This window comes from Rana temporaria, chromosome 1 (assembly GCF_905171775.1).
Source record: "Rana temporaria chromosome 1, aRanTem1.1, whole genome shotgun sequence".
Lineage (NCBI taxonomy): Eukaryota > Metazoa > Chordata > Amphibia > Anura > Ranidae > Rana > Rana temporaria.
In genome coordinates this window covers 247,832,678-247,852,034 of record NC_053489.1, presented here as the reverse complement: position 1 = coordinate 247,852,034, position 19,357 = coordinate 247,832,678, and the positions used below count along the sequence as shown (strand labels likewise).

At 43.0% G+C, this 19,357-nt stretch overlaps 1 protein-coding gene and 1 long non-coding RNA gene across 3 annotated transcripts in view; one reads left to right on the top strand and one right to left on the bottom strand.

Annotated features, from left to right (window-relative positions):
• LOC120940291 overlaps nt 1-9,706 on the top strand; it is a 54,246-nt gene extending 44,540 nt beyond the window's left edge. For both annotated transcript variants that reach the window (XM_040353069.1, XM_040353061.1), the window contains exons 9-10: nt 8,698-9,193; nt 9,587-9,706. In XM_040353069.1, the coding sequence (XP_040209003.1) occupies nt 8,698-9,012 (315 nt within the window). In that variant the 3' untranslated portion in view covers nt 9,013-9,193; nt 9,587-9,706. The remainder of the gene's footprint in view (nt 1-8,697; nt 9,194-9,586) is intronic.
• A 268-nt stretch (nt 9,707-9,974) lies between these two features.
• On the bottom strand, nt 9,975-16,242 carry LOC120940284. The gene is made up of 3 exons (XR_005749413.1): nt 15,430-16,242; nt 14,601-14,638; nt 9,975-10,443 (listed from the first exon to the last, which is right to left on the bottom strand). It is a non-coding gene; the product is annotated as an uncharacterized LOC120940284 (long non-coding RNA).
• Between the last annotated feature and the right edge of the window lie 3,115 nt (nt 16,243-19,357).

Genomic DNA, 19,357 nt, shown 5'->3' with positions numbered 1-19,357 from the left:
AGCAGTCTAGTGGGAAGTCAGGCTCAGTAGGTGTGTTAAAGTCAGGGCTTGGCTCAGCCCTCCCTTCTCAATACTCTGGTGATCATTTCCTGCTTGTCAGCCAGCCCCTTGTGGCTATTTAAACTGTCTAGTTCATTTCTTGCGTGCCTTCACCTTGGTCAAATCTGGAGATTCTCTGCTGTGTTACTGTTGAAGACTTGCCTGACTGACATCCCTTCTGGTTCATGATCCTGTTTACCACCTTGACTATGCTGATCTCTGGCTTCCTGATTTACTGGCTTGTTCTGACTACCCACTTTGGTTGCCGAACCCTGGCTATGTTTTGACTACATTTATTATATGTACCATGTTTACCATTATATTAAAAGGTGTGATTTTTACTACATTTTCTGTCTTTGTCTGATTCATGGGTCCTGACAGTAGGCAAAGGCCATGAATTCAGAAGATGCAGGCAATCCACCTAGTGGTAATATTTTTTCAAGATTGGATGAGCAGAACCACTGCATGGATCAGTTTTCCATAGTGTTACAGACACTCCTGATTTGCACACCTGGATCCTCAGACAGTGGCTGTTCCGGTACAACATGTGGGGCAGACCATCCCTGCTGCTGCTCCAGTCTCTGTACAGGCACCTGCCTCGAATAGTACTTCTGTAAGAGATATGTCCGGTTCTGCTCCGCTTCCCACGTGATTTGGGGGCGATCCATTTCAATGCAGAGGGTCTCTCAACCAGGTTGGGATATACTTTGAGATGCTGCCCCAGGCATTCCCCACAGATAGAAGAAAAGTATGTTTTATAATTTCTTTGCATTCTGAAAGAGCCTTGGCTTGGGCAAACCCTCTATGGAAGATGCAAAAACCCATCGTCCTAAGTTACCCTGAGTTTGTGGCTTCCTGTGAAAGGGTATTTGACGTTCCTGCATGCTCCACTTCTGCTGCCAAGAGCCTCATGTCCATCAAACACTGTTTCCGATTACACGATTGAGTTCCATACTCTGGCAGCAGAGGTCTCTTAGAACAATGAGGCTCTCGTGGCAGTTTTTTCTCATGGTCTCTCAGAGAACATCAAAGATGAGATAGCAGTCCGAGACATACCTACAGATATTGAGAAGTTGATAACGTTTGCCATTCTCATTGACTCCAGACTCGGAGAGAGACCTTTCTGTAGGGGCCGCTTATGGATGTATCCTGTATGTTTGATTCTGAGCTTTGCAGTCCCACCCTTGCCTCCCTCACCTCCCATGCCTTCTGGTACAGAGTCCACCAATGAAGTAAAACCCAAGCAGTTGGGCTTCACACATCTCTCTGAAGAGGAGAGGTCCTTTAGGAGGAGGGAGAGATTGTGCCTTTATTGTGGCTAGGCAGGTAACTTTTTGAAGTCTTGTCCTACCTGTCCGGGAAGCGCTTGCACCTGAGGTCCTGTAGAGGACAGAACTTAGGTGGCATTGGTATGTCCCGTTATCCTAAAGGATAAGTCTTTAGTTCCGGTTACCCTTTCTTGGTCTGAGTCGTCCATTGAGACAAAGGCTCTAATCGACTCAGAGGCTGCAGGCCTGTTCATAGATAGTGCCTTTGTGTCTAAGCACTGGATTCCGATGCAGCTTTTTGTCAATCCACTTGCCATTGAGGCTATTGATGGGAGACCTCTACAGCCTGCCCATGTGACTCATGAGACTGCTCTGTTGACCATGGCCGTAGCCATGGCCGTAGGGGCTCTTCACCATGACATAATCCAATTTCTATTTATTTCCTCACCCCATTACCCGGCGGTTATTGGTTATCCTTGGTTACAAAGGCACAACCCCTTCTTTGATTGGCTTTGTGCTCAGGTTCTGTCCTGGTCGCCACAATTCAGAAAGTGGTCAAGGTCTTGTGCACCTCTTCACTCTCTTCTCTGCCAAAGGAGTACCTTGAATTTGGCAATGTCTTTGACAAAGGTCAAGCTGATAGTTTGCCTCCACACCAGTCGTATGATTGCTTAATTGACCTTCAACCTGGTGCCATGCCCCCTCGTGTCTGGGTTTACCCTTTGTCTGTCTCAGAGAATAATACCATGGAGGAGTATTTTGCCAACGCACTTTCTCGAGGGATCATCCACAAATCCTCTTGATGCTTCTGAGACTGGAGTTGGTGCTCTTCTGTCTCAATGTGCTACCTCTGAGAGTGCTATGCATCCTTGTGGCTACTTTTCCAAGAAATTGTCTCCTGCGGAATGCAATTACAAGATTGGGGACAGAGAGTTGTTAGTGAACATTTTAGCTCTTAAAGAATGAAGGCATCTCCTCGAAGGTACCACTGTGCCGGTCCTCATTTTGTCTGACCATAAGAATCTCACATTCATGTCTGAGGCAAAACGCCTATCTCCCAGAAGGGAGCAATGGGCTCTTTTTCTATCAAGCTTCAAATACATTCTTACCCGGTACTAAGAATGTAAGGGCTAATGCATTGTCGCAATAGTTTTCCTCCGCCTCCAAGATAGAGTCGGTTCCTGATCCTGTGATACCTCCCAAACGTATTCTGCCTACTGTTCGTACCAGTCTCACTTCACCTTTGGGTGACAGAATTCTTGCCGCTCAGATCCATTCTCCTCCCGAGAAACCTTGTGACCACTGCTTTGTCCCTGAGAGCCTCTGCACTGCTTAGCTCCAAACGTACCATTCCCTCAAAGCAGCTGGCCACCCGGGGAAGAATCAACTCATTTGGGCTATTTCTCAACAATTCTGGTGGCCTAGTCTCCATGCTGCTTGTTCCATGTGTGCTCAAAGTAAGATACCACGACACCTTCCAGTGGGCCTCCTACAACCCATACCCAATGGAGAAAGGCCTTGGGCCCACTTATCTATGGATTTTATTGTGGAGTTACCCAGATCCCAGGGAAACACAGTTATTCTTATGGTGGTTGACCGGTTCTCGAAAATGTCACATTGTATTCCACTTAAGAAGTTTCCCACATCCAAAAAACTGGCATTAATTTTTGCTCTGGAGATCTTTCGATTACACGGGCTAACCAAAGTTATCATCTCGGACAGGGGTAGCTAGTTTGTCGCCAGGTTTTCAGCTTTCCTTCTCTTCTGCGTATCACCCGCAGTCCAATGGGGCCTCAGAACTAGCCAACTAAGCCTTGGGGCAGTTTCTCTATTGCTATATTTCTGACCACCATAACAACTGGTCAGACCTCTTACCTTGGGCGTAGTTTGCTCACAATAGTGCCATCAATACCGCTTCTCAATTGTCTCAGTTTATGGCGAATTATGGTTTCCAACCATCCACATTGCCTGACTCATTTGTTCCTGAAAGAATTCCAGCATTAGAGGAGTATCTCCGTGGTCTTTGTTCCACTTGGGTACAGGTCCAAGAGTCCTTGCGATACAGACTCCATGCTGATCACGGACACCTACTAATGCCTTCCTACCAAGTTGGGGACAGGGTCTGGCTGTCATCTCACAACCTCCGACTACATGTTCCCTCACTGAATCTGGCACCATGGTTTATTGGGCCTTTCCGTATTCTCCATAAGATGAAGCCAGTGGCTTACAAATTAGACCTTCCTTTTAATATAAGTTTTTCAAATGTATTCCATGTCTCCTTATTAAAACTTTTGGTGTGCAACTGCTTCACCACCTCGTCCTCACCTGGTTCAGGTTAAGAAGTATGAGATACAATCAATCATTGACTCCCGTATGTTTTTTGGGTGCATACAGGACCTGGTTCATTGGAAAGGATACGGTCCAGAGAAGTGCTCTTGGGTCTCATCCTCGGACGTACATGCTCCTGTATTCCTCGGTGCTTTCCATAGGCATTCTCCCCTCAAACCTGGTGGCCCTCTGAAGGGGAGGGGCTGTTGAGGAGAGGGTACTGTCAGGGCTCCCTTCTCAGTGCTCAGGTTGCTCAGCTGTGAATTAATTGCCAGCACTCATCATTTCACAATGGCTCATCTGGTGATCATTTCCTGCTCGTTAGTCAGCCCCTTCTGGCTATTTAAACTGCCTGGTTAATTTCTTCCATGCCTTCGCCTTAGTCAAACCTATCTGGAAATTCTCTGCTGTTAAAGACTTGCCTGACTGATGTACCTTCTGGTTCCTGATCCTGTTTGCCACTTCCGACTATGTTGATCTCTGGCTTCCTGATTTACTCGCTTGTTCTGACTACCCGCTTAGATTACCCTGGCTATGTTTTAACTACATTTATTATTTGTACTATTTTTACCATTATATTAAAAGGTGTGTTTTTACAGCATTTTGTGTCTCTGACTCATGGTTTCTGACAGTAGACTTCTTATTGCAGCAATGAAAAAGGTAGGGCAAGCTCAAATTGCTGTTGGAGGGGTGTAAGGACTAGAATAATATCTATCTATGGAAGGCAGATAAAAACAAGGCAAAGTCAGCATTCTTATATACTAATGGCCTTATGCTCTGTACAGTATTTGGCTTTGATGGCTGCTATTGATTGATAAATGCAGCAGCAAGTGTGATATATCTCTTGTCAATGGAGAGAAATGGCTCTTTAAGAAGTCTAGTCCGAGGAAAGGGTTAACAGGTAGTTGTACCTGTTAAATGAACCAGAGATCCTCTCATGAAACTCCTCTGTGGCATCCTCTGAAGGTAGCAAGTGGTCTGTATGGTGGGGGCTCCATTAAGCAGAGATACAGCAGATGCCAACTGATGCCATAGCGGCCCAGACAGTAATTCTGGAGGAAGATGTCCCCACCCAGATCAGCCTCCTGGTTCCAGCGTCCAGCAGCGCAACTTGATCTCTCTTTGGCACTTGACAGCTTGGCACAGTCTGGCTCTGCACCATTCAGCTTAACACAGTGCGACTTGGTACAGCACAGCATGACACAGCACAACTCTCTCACTCCTACCCGGTTAGTGTGCTTTCTGCCCGGCTTCTTCGTGGCCTTTTACTTGTATATGGTTTCTCCTGCTCCCAGGTGCTTATGGACCTTGTAGTTGCGGCCCAAAAACGTCTGTACAGTAGTTAAAATCCTTCTTCAAGACTACGGGCTAGATTCAGCAAGAATTTACGCGTAAATTCAAAGCTGCGCCGGCGTATCTTTTTTCTGTATTCAGAAAGCAAGATACGCCGAAATTAGGCTAAGATCCGACTGGCGTAAGTCTCTTACGCCGTCGTATCTTAGTTGCATATTTACGCTGGCCGCTAGGTGGCGCATCCATTGATTTCAGCATAGAGTATGCAAATGAGCTGGATACGCCGATTCAGAAACGTACGTGCGCCCAGAGGATTTTTTTACGTCGTTTGTGTAAGGCTTTTTCCGGCGTAACGTTACTCCTGCTATATGAGGCATAGCCAATGTTAAGTATGGACGTCATTTTGAAAAATTTACGTTGTTTGCTTAAGTCGTTCGCGAATAGGGCTTTGCGTAAATTACGTTCACGTCGAAAGCATTGACTATTTGCGACGTGATTAGGAGCATGCGCACTGGGATACGTTCACGGCCGGTGCATGCGCCGTTCGTGAGAAACGTCATTTACGTGGGGTCATGTTTTATTTACATAAAACACAACCACCTCTTGACAATTTGAATTTGGCGCGCTTACGCCGGCAGATTTACGCTACGCCGCCGCAACTTATGGAGCAAGTGCTTTGTGAATACTGCACTTGCCTCTCTAAATTGTGGCGGGGTAGCGTAAATAACATACGCTACGCCCGCACAAACTTACGTCCCCCTACCTGAATCTAGCCCTACATCTTTTAGGCTACTCCTGGCAATCTGTAATCCAGTCACAGTTAGGCAAAACTAATTGACATCACCATCTTGTGGACAAATAAGGTTCTGCAATTCAGTAACATTGCCCAGTGTTACACTTGCTTCACTGGGAAATAAGTAACTGGCACAAAACAACCAGTGTACCATAAAAACTTGTTTCTGGTCCAAGATTCATAAAATAATAAACAAAAAAATCATGTCAGAAATTCCAGATAGCACCAAAAAGACATGGCTGAGGGCATACATACATGAGGGCATACATCCAACCACACATCAAGTTACTTCCAGTAACACATTCACTTGTTTAAAGGAGTCCTGAGCTTTTTTAGGCTGGGCTTCTCCTCTGGGTCACAGTTTGTTTTGCACTCCTGTGACCCGTTTTCAGCAGAGATCGGTCTAATGTCTGCTCTCCGCTAATGTCACCAGGATCAGTTAAGGCAGCACATCATCCCGACTTCTGAAGTCTGGATCTGCCAGCTGCATTGACTGATGGCATCTCAGCAAGCCTCTGAGACAGCCACTTCCCTCCCCTCCACAGCTCAGTGCTCCAATGAGCATAGAGGAGCAGAGAGGAGAGATCCTGACTGACAGTTAGCAGCTCTCCTCTCAGGAGGTGAGAGAACCGAGACAGTGGCGGTGTTCGGTGGCTCGGTTCTTAGTGCAGAGGAGCCAGGGGACAGCTGCAGCATCCGTCTGATGCATCCTCCTAGGTAAGTATGATTATAAAAAAAAACATACTTTTCTATTAATAAAACATTCAAGATTATATCCCTACCTGCAAGTACCATATGACCAGGTCCTCTTGCTTTTCCTGTATTGTTTGCACATTTTTGTTGGTGGAATATTGTACACACAGTTCACCCTTTTTGGGTCTGCACATCTAACTGATAAAAGAATAAGATGACAATTTGCCTGCTCTTCTAGTTGTTGGTTCAAGGGGTACTAATGCAAAGGGGGCAAACTGTTTCTTTCAGGCATTCTGCTCCTAGCCTCTGTATGCCTGGTGTTTCAATGAAAGATAATTTTGATAATGTGATATTAATGCTAGCAAGTCAATTGTAGCAAAAGGAAAAGATGGCACAAGGTGGTTAGCACAGTAGGGTTGGAATTGAAAAATCTGGTTCTGGAGATGATGATGAAAGCCTCTGACCATGCACCTTGAAGAAAAACAAGCCAGAAATGGCGACGCCCTCCCCCCCTCATTTCTTTTTATGACCTCCGTTTTAGGTATATTAAACTTTACATTGATGACCTTATCTTTTTAGGCAGGGCAATAGCAGGCAAAGCCAGCAGCCATGAATGCACTATCCAGCCTCCTTAGTATGCATACAAATATACACGTTCACTTCATTTTTGTGTGAATAGAAGAGAGTGGAGTGAGTTTCAGTCAAAGTCTCGAGAGTCCTTCAAACATTCCCCACATGACTATAAATGGACAGAGCAGGTAAACAGTCTGTAATGTCTGTTAGTGCTTTAGAGCACAGCAGTCAATATGCTGCCGCCTTTTATGAAATAGATTAATACTTTACTTTACTGTGCAAGGGAATTTTCCCTTAGTTCAGTGATTTTGGATAACATTTATTTTCCAATTAGAACTTTGTTATAACATTGTTTTTACCATCGATATCTGATCATTTATTCATGTTGTTATGCTCATATTTTTAGTCATCCTTTCATTTGAATGGATGTGTTCTTTGCATACCTTATGTCACAAAACGACATGTTTTCCGCCGAACTTTAATCTTTGTTATCAATTAAATCACTTTGCAAAAAAAATACCTAGTCATGTGGAAGGAAAATTAAAGAAAAATAAATAAAACAATGGAGTTGCTTTACTAAAGGCAAAAAAGCCTTTAACTTTGCAACGGAAATTGCTCTTTTCAAAGTAATTTATAATAAAACATTGTGAATGTGATGTTGCTTCATTTTACAAATAATACCCAATGATGTGCACAAGAAAAATAGAAACACCATTTTTGTTTGCACATAATTGGTTGATGGAAGTGAGCAGCGCTTCACCAAATTTACTAAGCTCTGGAGAAAATTCCCTTGCAAAGTCCAACTTATCTTGCAACGTAAATAGACTATTTGCTTTTAGTAAATCACCCTGTGGGATTGATTTAATAAAACTGGAGAGTGCAAAATACAGTGCAGCTGTGCATGGTAGCCAATCAGCTCCTCACTTCAGCTTGTTCAATTAAGCTTTGCCAAGAAAAAGATGGAATCTGATTGGTTTCTATGCACAGCTGCAGCAGAGTTTATTCTCTCCAGTTTTAGTAAATCAACCCCTAGGTATTTTTGCTTGCACGAGTTAGGCTGATTAAAGTTAGCAGAACTTCAACTCATTCACTAAACTCTGGGTAAAATCATCTTGCCAAGTAAAAGTTTCCTTTCAAAATTAACAGCTTAAATTTATTAAATCAGTCACTAAATATCTATTGTCTAATGCATTTGCACTTTGCTTTTTTTACTGCATTAAATAAGTCAGCTAAAACCCAAAGCAATACTTACCATCTTCTACTTTTCTACAAAGCTTAACCACCACATTCAGGAAGTGATTGGTCACAATGAAAAAAGGAGTAGCAGCTTTGGTCAAGGCTTTTCTTGGTGTCATTTCCTATTTGCATACATTGTACGTGACCTCCCTGTTAGCTTCCTTTATTAAAAAATGTTCCTTATGATATTATTACATAATTATGTATATTTGAAAACCTATTTGAAGACAAAAATGCATTCATAGACTATATCTGAGGTAAATAAAGCTGGGGTTGAAGGGCTGAAAAGAGGGAGCATATATCCATTTGAGTGTCACTAAAAGGCATTGAAAGAAAATTAGGGGAGCTGCCAAAGTTCCAGACACTAACAGTAAGTTTGTGCATAGCTAATTCAAGAAAAAGATGCAGTTATTTCTGTTTTGCATGGATTATGATTGATAAAACACATTCTTTTCTTCTTCTTCCTCATCTTAGTGGGCGAATAATGACATCCCTGATACAAAGAAATCAAAGAGGACGTATAAAGAAACTGAAATTGATATGACTGCACACATATATTCAGAATTGGACCAGTCTCCACCTCTAATGAAACTGTCATCGGCACCAAGACCTTCAGCTTCTTTGGGATCCTTGGCTCATATTAAACCTTCAGCTGTACCTGTATACTCTACTGTACAGGCTGTTAGCCCTTTGCCTTGTGTATACTCTACCCTGCTGTCACAAAAACCTTTACAGACTTCTTGTCCAACACTTTTGCAACCAGAAAATTCAACTTCCTATGTAAATTGATTATAATGTTGATTTTTACATCTGGTTTAGGGTTTGGAAAAAAACTGCATGGACTTCACAGAATGTATTTAGCTAATTAAAGTGAAAGTTTAATTGAGCTGAGAGTAACAGAATTATAAATAGAGGCATACTCATTATGCAGTATGTGCTTTGATATGCTTAACATCAACTATTCAGAGTTGTTGGTTAGGATGAAGGAAAAAAGCTGGGACAGCCGCACTCCAAAAAAACTCCTCCTTTAATTAAAAATCACAAAATACATGCCACAGCAAAAAACAGCACAACAAAAGAAAAGCTGACGTTTCGCACTATGCCTTAGTGCTTCTTCATAGCTATGAAGAAGCACTAAGGCATAGTGCGAAACGTCAGCTTTTCTTTTGTTGTGCTGTTTTTTGCTGTGGCATGTATTTTGTGATTTTTAATTAAAGGAGGAGTTTTTTTGGAGTGCGGCTGTCCCAGCTTTTTTCCTTCATCCTAACCTGCATTTTGATTGCACTGCCTGCACCCTTGGCTCGGACCACAGGAATCAGATTACCTGGTTCTCTTTGAGCGGTTACCCACTCTCTCTATTCAGAGTTGTTATTAGCCTTTAAATGGAATGTAAAATGGTTTTGCATATATTTTCATATAAAAAAAATTACATTTAAATTGCCGGAAATACAATACCATTGCCAGCAATACAAAAATGTAAAAAAAACTGCGTGGGGGTCCCCCCAATCCATACCAGGCCCTTTGGGTCTGGTATAGATTTTAAGGGGAACCCTACGCCAAAAAAAAAAAAGCGTGGGCCCCCCCCAATCCATACCAGACCCTTATCCGAGCATGCATGTGCAGGATCAGTGAAGTCACAAGGGGGGCGGTGCCCCTTACCTATTTAACCTCTTTACTACCGCCCGCCGCGTTACTGGGAACCAGTGCCCGGTGGCCGTGATGTCCGCCGGGCACCCGCAATTGCCCAGTAACTGAGCAGGACCGTGGATCTCTGTGTGTAAATACAGAGATCCACGTCCTGTCAGGGAGAGGAGACCGATGCTGTGTAAGAGACTGGAGAGGACTGGGTGCCATGTGGCTACAGGAATGTGAGGCCTTTTTTTTTAATCGAGAATTATAATAAAGTAACTTTTAGTTTCCTTCTGTAGTTGTTTGTGTGAGAATAGTATGATAAACGACCGGTAACAAATCAATTGCCTTGGCAGTGCCGTACACTGAGCGATTGGCAGAGTGCTGAAGTGGTGGATGTAGTTCATCTTCTTGGCGGGAACAAATAGTTATTTCAGAGTACAGGTGCTGTTCTTCAATGTCTTTGTGAGCCACTGAAGGAGAATCAATTTCCGAATACAAGCGATGTTCCTTTTGGACAAACATGCTCGATGAAGGAAAAGCTGTTGTTGCATCTTCAGAGATATGGCTTCCAGGTTTACATCTTATCCCCTAGTAATAAATGAAAAATTCGAATGATAAAGCGTTTCAATTCTGAATAGTCATACAGTTATATTATTGGAATCAGAGTTAAGCAGGCCACAGACGATGCAAAAACCGTACGAACATTTTGAATCATTAGTTTTTCGTATCATTAGTGTGACACGCCATTTTCGGGCCGCAATGGAAAGTGCCTGATCCAACATAATGGATTTTTATAAGAAAAGAAAAACAATTGATGGCACAATCGTATGAGCTATTTTTTTTTTTTCACTTGACAGAACTTTCGAAATTTTGACTTGTCTATGGCCTGCCTTAGAGTAAAAAGAGCTATGCACAGCTAGAATGCTGACTTACACATCCACGTGATTCTGGCACTTCCGTTAAGTTGTTTCCTAAAAAAACGAAATTAAAGTATTTAGTTGCATTAAATAAACGATTGTGTTGCATTAGACACATTTAAAGTAATTTGCCTATTAAAGATGTGTACCAATTCCATCTTCCAACTCGAACTGAGTATACGAAAAAAAAGAAAAAGAAAGGCGCACCAGCCTAGTGTATTACCGTTTGACAGTTTAATAAATAGATAAGGTAAAATAAAACTACTCACAAACGAGATAGTGTAAAAGGCTTGTCAACAACGGTTGATGATGAATACCCCTCAAGCCACAATCCCGGATAGGGGGGAAAGAGGTGTGTCACTGTGTGTCACTGCCGGCTGACGCGTTTCAAGGCAACAGAGGCCTCTTCATCAGAGCTCAGCAGTACCGCTGCTGCAAGGCCTTTGTTACCAGTTTTGATATTTGTGGAAAATCCCATGCGGAATATAGACTAACTGTCGGACTATCCACCCATGCGCAGGAGCTTGTGTGTCTTTTTGTGTATTATCGAACTGAGTATATTTGTAATTATGATGTGTATAAGGTGGATTAAAGGAGTTGTAAAGGAAAACATTTTTTTTGCTCAAATGACTGTTTACAGGGTATGGAGACATAATAGTTAACTGATTCCTTTTAAAAACGATTAAAAATAAATAAAAAACAATCATATAATGTACCTGTAGTTTCAGTTTCGTTTTTGCATGTTATCCCGCCTCTTTGCTGTATAGAGCCATAGAGAAGTGATGGTTTGGAAAACGAAACTAGAAGCTCCCAGTACTGTGGTCCTCAGGAAACAGACAACCAGGAAGTGTCCAGAACAGAGCAGAATTACAGCAACATCAGAGCAAAAATGAACAATGAGGACATGAAACCAGGACTGCAGTAAAGTAAAGGAAGCTATTTAGCTTAAAAAAATAATTCCTTTGGTGACCCTTTAAGTATTAGAAACTGAAATAAAATTACAAAATCAGTAAATGGCTACTGTGGTTCATCCTGACAACCTGTACATCACTACTCTTTCCTGCAGTGACTAGGGGTAATTGTGTTGAATCATAGTGGCTAAAGCGGGGACCAGCTAGTCCAGTGTTTCCCAACTCCAGTCCTCAAGGCACACCAACAGGTCATGTTTTCAGGCTTTCCATTATTTTGTACATGTGATTTGATCAGTTTCACTGCCTTAGTAATTACCACAGCCGTTTCATCTGAGGGAAATCCTGAAAACATGACCTGTTGGGGTGCCCCGAGGACTGGAGTTGAAAAACACTGCGCTAGTCGACAAGACTGACCAAGATCTTTGCTACAGAGTGAAGTTTTTTTAAAATGGATAACGAACAGGTGTGTATAAAATTGTTTTATTCACAGGTTATTGCTGTTGCAATTTTGTTGCCCCCCTGACAGTGTCACTTTTACATAAAAGTGGAGGGCCAAGCACAGTGGCATATAACATTGCAAAATAAGTTATTTCAGATTGATTGAACTATGCATCAGATGTGTTTGTATGTACAGTATCTTTTACAGTAGCAAAATATAATAACATATACAGTAGCTCACAAAAGTAAGTACACCCGTCACATTTTTGTAAATTTTTTATTCTATCTTTTCATGTGACTACACTGAAGAAATGACACTTTGCTACAATGTAAAGTAGTGAGTGTACAGCTTGTATAATGGTATAAATTAGCTGTCCTCTCAAAATAACTCAACACACAACCGGTAATGTCTAAATCGCTAACATGATAACGACCCTAAACACACCTCCAAATAACCACTGCCTTGCTAAAGAGGCTTATGCCGCGTACACACCATCACTTTATGTGATGAAAAAAAACGACACTTTCTGTGAAGTAAAAAATTACGTTTTTGAAACTTCAATTTTCAAAGACGAAGTTGCCTACACACCATCGTTTTCTCACAATGATCTTGCAAAGTGAGGTTACGTTCCACCACGTTTTACCATTGAAGCTTGCTTCATAAGTAGCTTCTGGGCATGCGTGGATGAAAAAACGTCTTAGAAAACGGCGTTTTTTGCTACACACGGTCAATTTCTGTGAAGTAAAAAGTGCACTTTTGAAAAACGACACATAAAATTGAAGCATGCTTGAATTTTTTTTGGTCGTTTTTTACAAGACATAAAACGACGTTTTCCCCCACACACAGTCAATTAAAGTGACGTTTTTAAAAATGTCATTTTTTTTCATCACATAAAGTGATGGTGTGTACGCGGCATTAGGGTAAAGGTGATGGACAAGCCAAGCATGTCTCCAGACCTAAACCCTATTGAGAATCTGTGCGGCATCCATAAAAGGAAGGTGGACTAGCGCAAGCTCTCCAACATCCACCAGCTCCGTGATGTCGTCATGGAGGAGTGGAAGATTACTCCAGTGGCAACCTGTGAAGCTCTGGTGAACTCCATGCCCAAGAGCGTTAAGACAGTGCTGGAAAATAATGGGGGCCACACAAAATATTGACACTTTGGGCCCAATTTGGACATTTTCACTTAGGGGTTGCCAGTGGTTTAGACATTAATGGCTGTGTGTTGAGTTATTTTGAGGGGACAGCAAATTTACACTGCTATACAAGCTGTACACTCACTACTTTACATTGCAGTAAAGTGTCATTTCTTCAGTGTTGTCACATGAAAAGACATAATAAAATATTTACAAAAATGTGAGGGGTGTATTTACTTTTGTGAGATGCAAACTTTCAAAGTAACATGCCTTTACTACCAGAATTCTAAAAAGGGTCTATTGTTAGACACACTAGAAAAATGTTCAATGCACAAGGACCAATGTGGTGATTTATAAAATAAATCAATAATTCAGTAGAAATTTTATTTCTCTGTTAATCACTGGCCAAAGCTTAGGCCCCATACACACGGGAGGATTTATCCGCGGATACGGTCCAGCGGACCGTTTCCGCGGATAAATCCTCTCGAGGATTTCAGCAGATTTTAATGCGATGGAGTGTACACACCATCGCATTGAAATCCGCGCCGAAATCCTCTGGCGATGACGTGTCGCGCCGTCGCCGCGATTATGACGCGGCGACGTGCGCGACGCTGTCATATAAGGAATTCCACGCATGCGTCGAATCATTACGACGCATGCGGGGGATCCCTTCGGACGGATGGATCCGGTGAGTCTATACAGACCAGCGGATCCATCCGTTGGGATGGACTCCAGCAGATGGATATGTTCTGCATGTCAGCAAATATTCGATCTGCTGGAATCCATCCCATGGGAGATATATCCGCGGAAACAGATCCGCTGGCGTGTACACACCATAGGATCTATCCGCTGAAACCCATTTGCTGGGATTTATCTGCGGATGGATTCTATGGTGTGTACGGGGCATTAGGCTTTACCCAAAGTCTAAACCAATGGATGGAATGAAAATGGGGTTATAATCCCTCTCCCGTCTATCCAAAATGTAAAAAAGTTTGCCATTAATTATACTTTATATTAAGACATATGTAAACCGAAGGCTTCATGTACACGGGACGTTTTACAATCTCTCCTGAATATTTCAACTTGACAGATAGTAACCAACATTTAAAATGTCAGTTTTCCCGCATTTACATGCAGCGTTTAGCGGCATTTTGCCACGTTTGCGTTCAGAAGCGTTTTTTTCTTCAAATAGCCCAAAATTAAAAATGCCTGTAAATGAAACGTGGCTAAACGCGAGTTACTGCGTTTACAAGCCATTACAGGCATTTGGCCTGCCTAGAAACAACTATAAACGATCCTGTGTACATGTCCTGATAAGATAACAGCTAGACTGCTGACTTACACATCCACGTGATTCTGGCACTTCCGTTAAGTTGTTTCCTAAAAAATAGGCTTATTGCGCGAACCCCCAAACTTGAAGAAAAATTCCTGCAAAAAAAAATACTTACAGTTTGGATGCCCCTCGTCGGTGTCTTGCCCGTCATCCATCGTGTCCATCGGCGGCCTCGTCCGGTCTGGCGTCCTTCAGCGGCCATCGTGGTGTCCTCCCAGCTCGATCCTCGCTTCCCGCGCTGTGTTCGAACCACTGCGCCGACATATACCGAGCGGAGTACACTCGGGTATAGTCGGGCGGGCTCGGCTTCTCTCGCATAAAGGACGTACAGGACGCACAGGACGTGACGGCGAGAGGAGCCGAGCCTGCCCGACTATACCCGAGTGTACTGCGCTCGGTATATGTCGGTGCAGTGGTTCGAACACAGCGCGGGAAGCGGGTATTGGCGTATATCACACACCCACGATTTTGCCCTGATTTTCAGGGCTAAAAAGTGAGCGGTATACGCCGATAAATTCTGTACTTCCTGTCCTAGGGTGGCTTTACTCACTTACTCCATTGTATTTACAAAGTGAACCATTAGTGTCACTCAGTCTGGACTGAGATTAGTAGTTTACAGAGGGAAATTAACATTGTTTTAAATATCAGTTAAGGAAGTTACAAGGACACTGGATTTCTGCACTTGCTGTAAGTGTTCTTAATCTGAAAAATGAAAACTAACACAACCACCACATCAAAGGACTAGTAAATTGCAATTTATAAAATTTTTGTTCTTGGATTTAGATATCCTTTAAGAGCGCATGGTTGTGAGGTGTAACTAATCTCAAATCATACTTACTTTTACTTTTGTGTTTGAACAACAGAAATGCTGTGCCTGCTATGAGGATGACGCTGCATCCTGTTAGATAATATATCCAGGATGATGTGGAATCTAAACAAAAGTACATAAAAACATACACTGAATATTTTTTTTACTTACACAGGTTTATAACATCAATATCGAGGCACGTGTTGTGAAACACATTTAAATGGCCTATGACATCTATTGCAAGTGTAGCGCCCACCTGGGTTTACTGAAGGCATGGAGTAACCTCCAGAGACAAGGGGCGAGCTAGCATTCATCCAGGGCTGAGTCCTTGGCTATAATGGGGAGTTTGGAACAGAGATTGAAAACCTGTCACTTTTGATCTTTTCAAAGCTTTAATGCAGAACTTAAAAAGGAGGTAGTAGAAGAGAGGGTTAGGGGTCTCAGATAGCAGTAGCAGATCACTTACAGACTCCTTGGATCCAGAAAAAGTACAGCTTCACAGTACCAGAACCTTTAAGCCGACCCGGCGATACTGCAAACACTTTTTCAAATGTAGAACAAGATCCAGCTTCACAGTGTCAGAACCTTTAAGTCGACCTGGCAACACTGTAAGCTCATTTTAGATGTAGGTGCATCCTCCAAACAAATCAACAGGCCCTCCTGAGAGACTAGCCTTCATCCTGGCTCTCTCCAGCAAGGGTCCTCCCCTGGGTCTTCTCACCTTGGCATGACTTCTTCCACAGTGGGCAAGACAGCCTAAGGACCCCCTTAGGATTTTGTAGGCCCCAGACAGGCTTCTGGTCATACTTGCAGAGATCATTTCAGCAGCATGTTCTGAGGCCAGGAGGGCCTAAGGTAAGAGAGACCGAACACATGGCCCTGCCCAAATATATATTGTAACCTTTCCCAGAATGCTCCAGCCAAGAACCTCCTACTGGGCTTCCTGGAAGAAGAATAAATATGCATAACTCAGTCTAGTAAAGTTGTATCTCATACTGGCCTGTGGTACCAGTGACACCTGCTGGTGACAGTGAGGAATACACAACCCAATTGAGCTGAGGGAAACACCAGATAAACTGTACAATCAGTCTGAGTTGCTTACAGCCCAGCAAAAAACGTACATGATAGCCCCAGTTTAGGACCAGGGGGCCACACAAGCACTGAGATTATTTCATTAGCAAGTATATTTGGTACGTTTTTAACCAACACAAAGAAAGTAAATTGTGGATTTTTAAGGCACCACAAAGTTAAAATCTCTTTAGAACTTATCATTCACGATAGTTTCTTTGAATAATTATCAAAATAGTGAATACACATGTAGCACCCTTGTCTTAAACAGGGGCTATTAGTAAATTTAGCTGTGCTAGGTCGTAGTTAACCTGGCTGATTTGTAGTTTTTGTATTAATTTCCATTTTCTCCTAAGCCTGGTGTAGCTGTGGTTCCTTCCTTCTGCCAGTGGGTGGCACTGTTACCTTTAGGACCCCCTCAGGATTTTGTAGGCCCCAGACAGGCTTCTGGGCATACTTGCAGAGATCATTTAAGCATGATAAGCTACAGTGAAGCTAGGTTATGAATATGAATACTTCTCTCAGCCAATCCATAGGAGTTTTCTCAGGCCGCTGAGCATGTTGAGAAATGGCATAAATATTTGGGGAAGTCAAGTGATCAGGGTCCTCTTAGCTAGGACCCAGGAGAGGCTGTTTACTGCCTGGAGGCATGGGGGAGGTTCTGTCAGAGCGAGTCTGCTGTTGCCTGGAAATAAAGAAAAGGGGGAAATGTTCTGGGATAAAGTACCAAAGTTTACTCTTCCATGAGCCGGGGACTGTAAAGAGGCTGGGAAAGTGTGAAGAGGGACTTATCCAAGGAAACCCTGCACTGTGTTGTGAGTTTTTGGTTGCTATAGGAGATAGCTAAGTAAGCACAAAACATTGGGTACAAGCCTAAGGCCCTTGTCCTGTATTGCTGTCTTCCTGGCTGTTTTGTTTTTGAAGTGTGCTGATCTGTCTGCCTACTGTCCTAGGGTGTACTGTGCCCTAACCCTCTTCCCCTACATTTTACTGTTGTAAGCAATAAACTCACTTGTGTTCTTCCTAAAAGTGACTAGCGTCCATCTTTTCTGCAACTGTCCACACCCACCATGCCGACGATTCAGCACCCCAAGGTGAAATGTCAGCCGTGGGTCAGAGGGGCACTACACGCATATAAAAACCATAAAAGAACAAATCTCATAACAAACTATTTCAAAGTTTAACATCAGTCCTTACTGCCTCAGGCCAGTATCACTGTTTAACCAATATTACAAAAGCCAGTACTAGTCAGCGTAAATACGCAAGACAAGTTTTCAGCAAACAGTGCCTCTTCATCCAAAATGCTGTACAAGGAGATCTACAACCAACTTAGATAATAGGAAAGCTATAATCTGAAGAAGAAGTACACAATATAACCTTAGATACCATTGATAACTTCTTACCACAATTATTAAGTATCTGAATGGCGTAACCAAACTATAGCTGCTCCAGGCGATCCAAACAGGCTGCAAATCATGAATCTAATGGTCAGATGGGGTGCACGCCCTGTCACTGCTGCAGAAACACATGTGAAATGCACAAAAAGGAATGGCTGCACTACCAGTCTCCGAAGGGAGAGTATCATGCTCTGCTTCGGTATGTCACAGTACATGTTGGCATTCATGGTTCCCTCAATTAACGGTAGCTCCCCAGTGCCAGCAGCACTCATGCAGCCTCAGACCATGACACTCCAACCGCCATGCTTGACTGTAGGCAAGACACACTTGTCTTTGTACTTTGTACGTGGTTTCCGCCATGCACGCTTGACACCATCTGAACCAAATAAGTTTATCTTGGTCTCATCAGACCACAGGACATGGTTCCAGTAATCCATGTCCTTCTTGTCTTCAGCAAACTGTTTGCAGGCTTTCTTATGCATCATCTTTAGAAGAGGCTTCCTTCTGGGACAACAGCTATAAAGACCAATTTGATGCAGTGTGTAGTGTATGGTCTGAGGACTGACAGGCAGATGCCTCACCCCTTCAACCTCTGCAGCAATGCTGGCAGCACTAATGCATCTATTTCCCAAAGACAACCTCTGGCTATGACGCTGAGCACGTGCACTCAACGTCTTTGGTTGACCATGGTGAGGCCTGTTCTGAGTGGATCCTGTCCTGTTAAACCGCTGTATGGTCTTGGCCACTGTGTTGCACCTCAGTTTCAGGGTCTTGGCAATCTTCTTATAACCTAGGCCATCTTTATGTAGAGCAACAATTCTTTTTTCCAGATCCTCAGAGAGTTCTTTGCCATGAGGTGCCATGTTGAATTTCCAGTGACCAGTATGATAGAGTGAGAGTGATAACACCAAATTTTACACACCTACTCCCCATTCACACCTGAGACCTTGTAACACTAACGAGTCACATGACACCGGGGAGGGAAAATGGCTAATTGGGCCCAATTTGGAAATTTTCGCTTAGGGGCATACTCACTTTTGTTGCCAGCCATTTAGACATGAATGGCTGTGTGTTGAGTTATTTTGAGGGGACAGATAATTTTTACTATTATACAAGTTGTACCCCCACTACTTTACATTGTAGCAAAGTGTCATTTCTTCAGTGTTGTCACATGCAAAGAAATAATAAAATATATACAAAAATGTGCTCACGTTTGTGAGATACTGTATCTGAATGGAGTACATAGTTCCCAAGAGGTCCCCAAGGTACCATATGGGTTGTGCCACTCCTCCTCCCACAGAAGACAACTGGAACAACCAGGGGGAATTAGTGCCACCCCACAGGAAGAACAAGCAGCACATCATCCTATGAAAATACTGGGAAATCTTAAGGCGTCAGCATACCAGACATTTTGGATAATTTCACGCTCCCAACTTTGTGGGAACAGTTTGGAGATGGCCCCTTCCTATTCCAAGATGACTGCGCACCAGTGC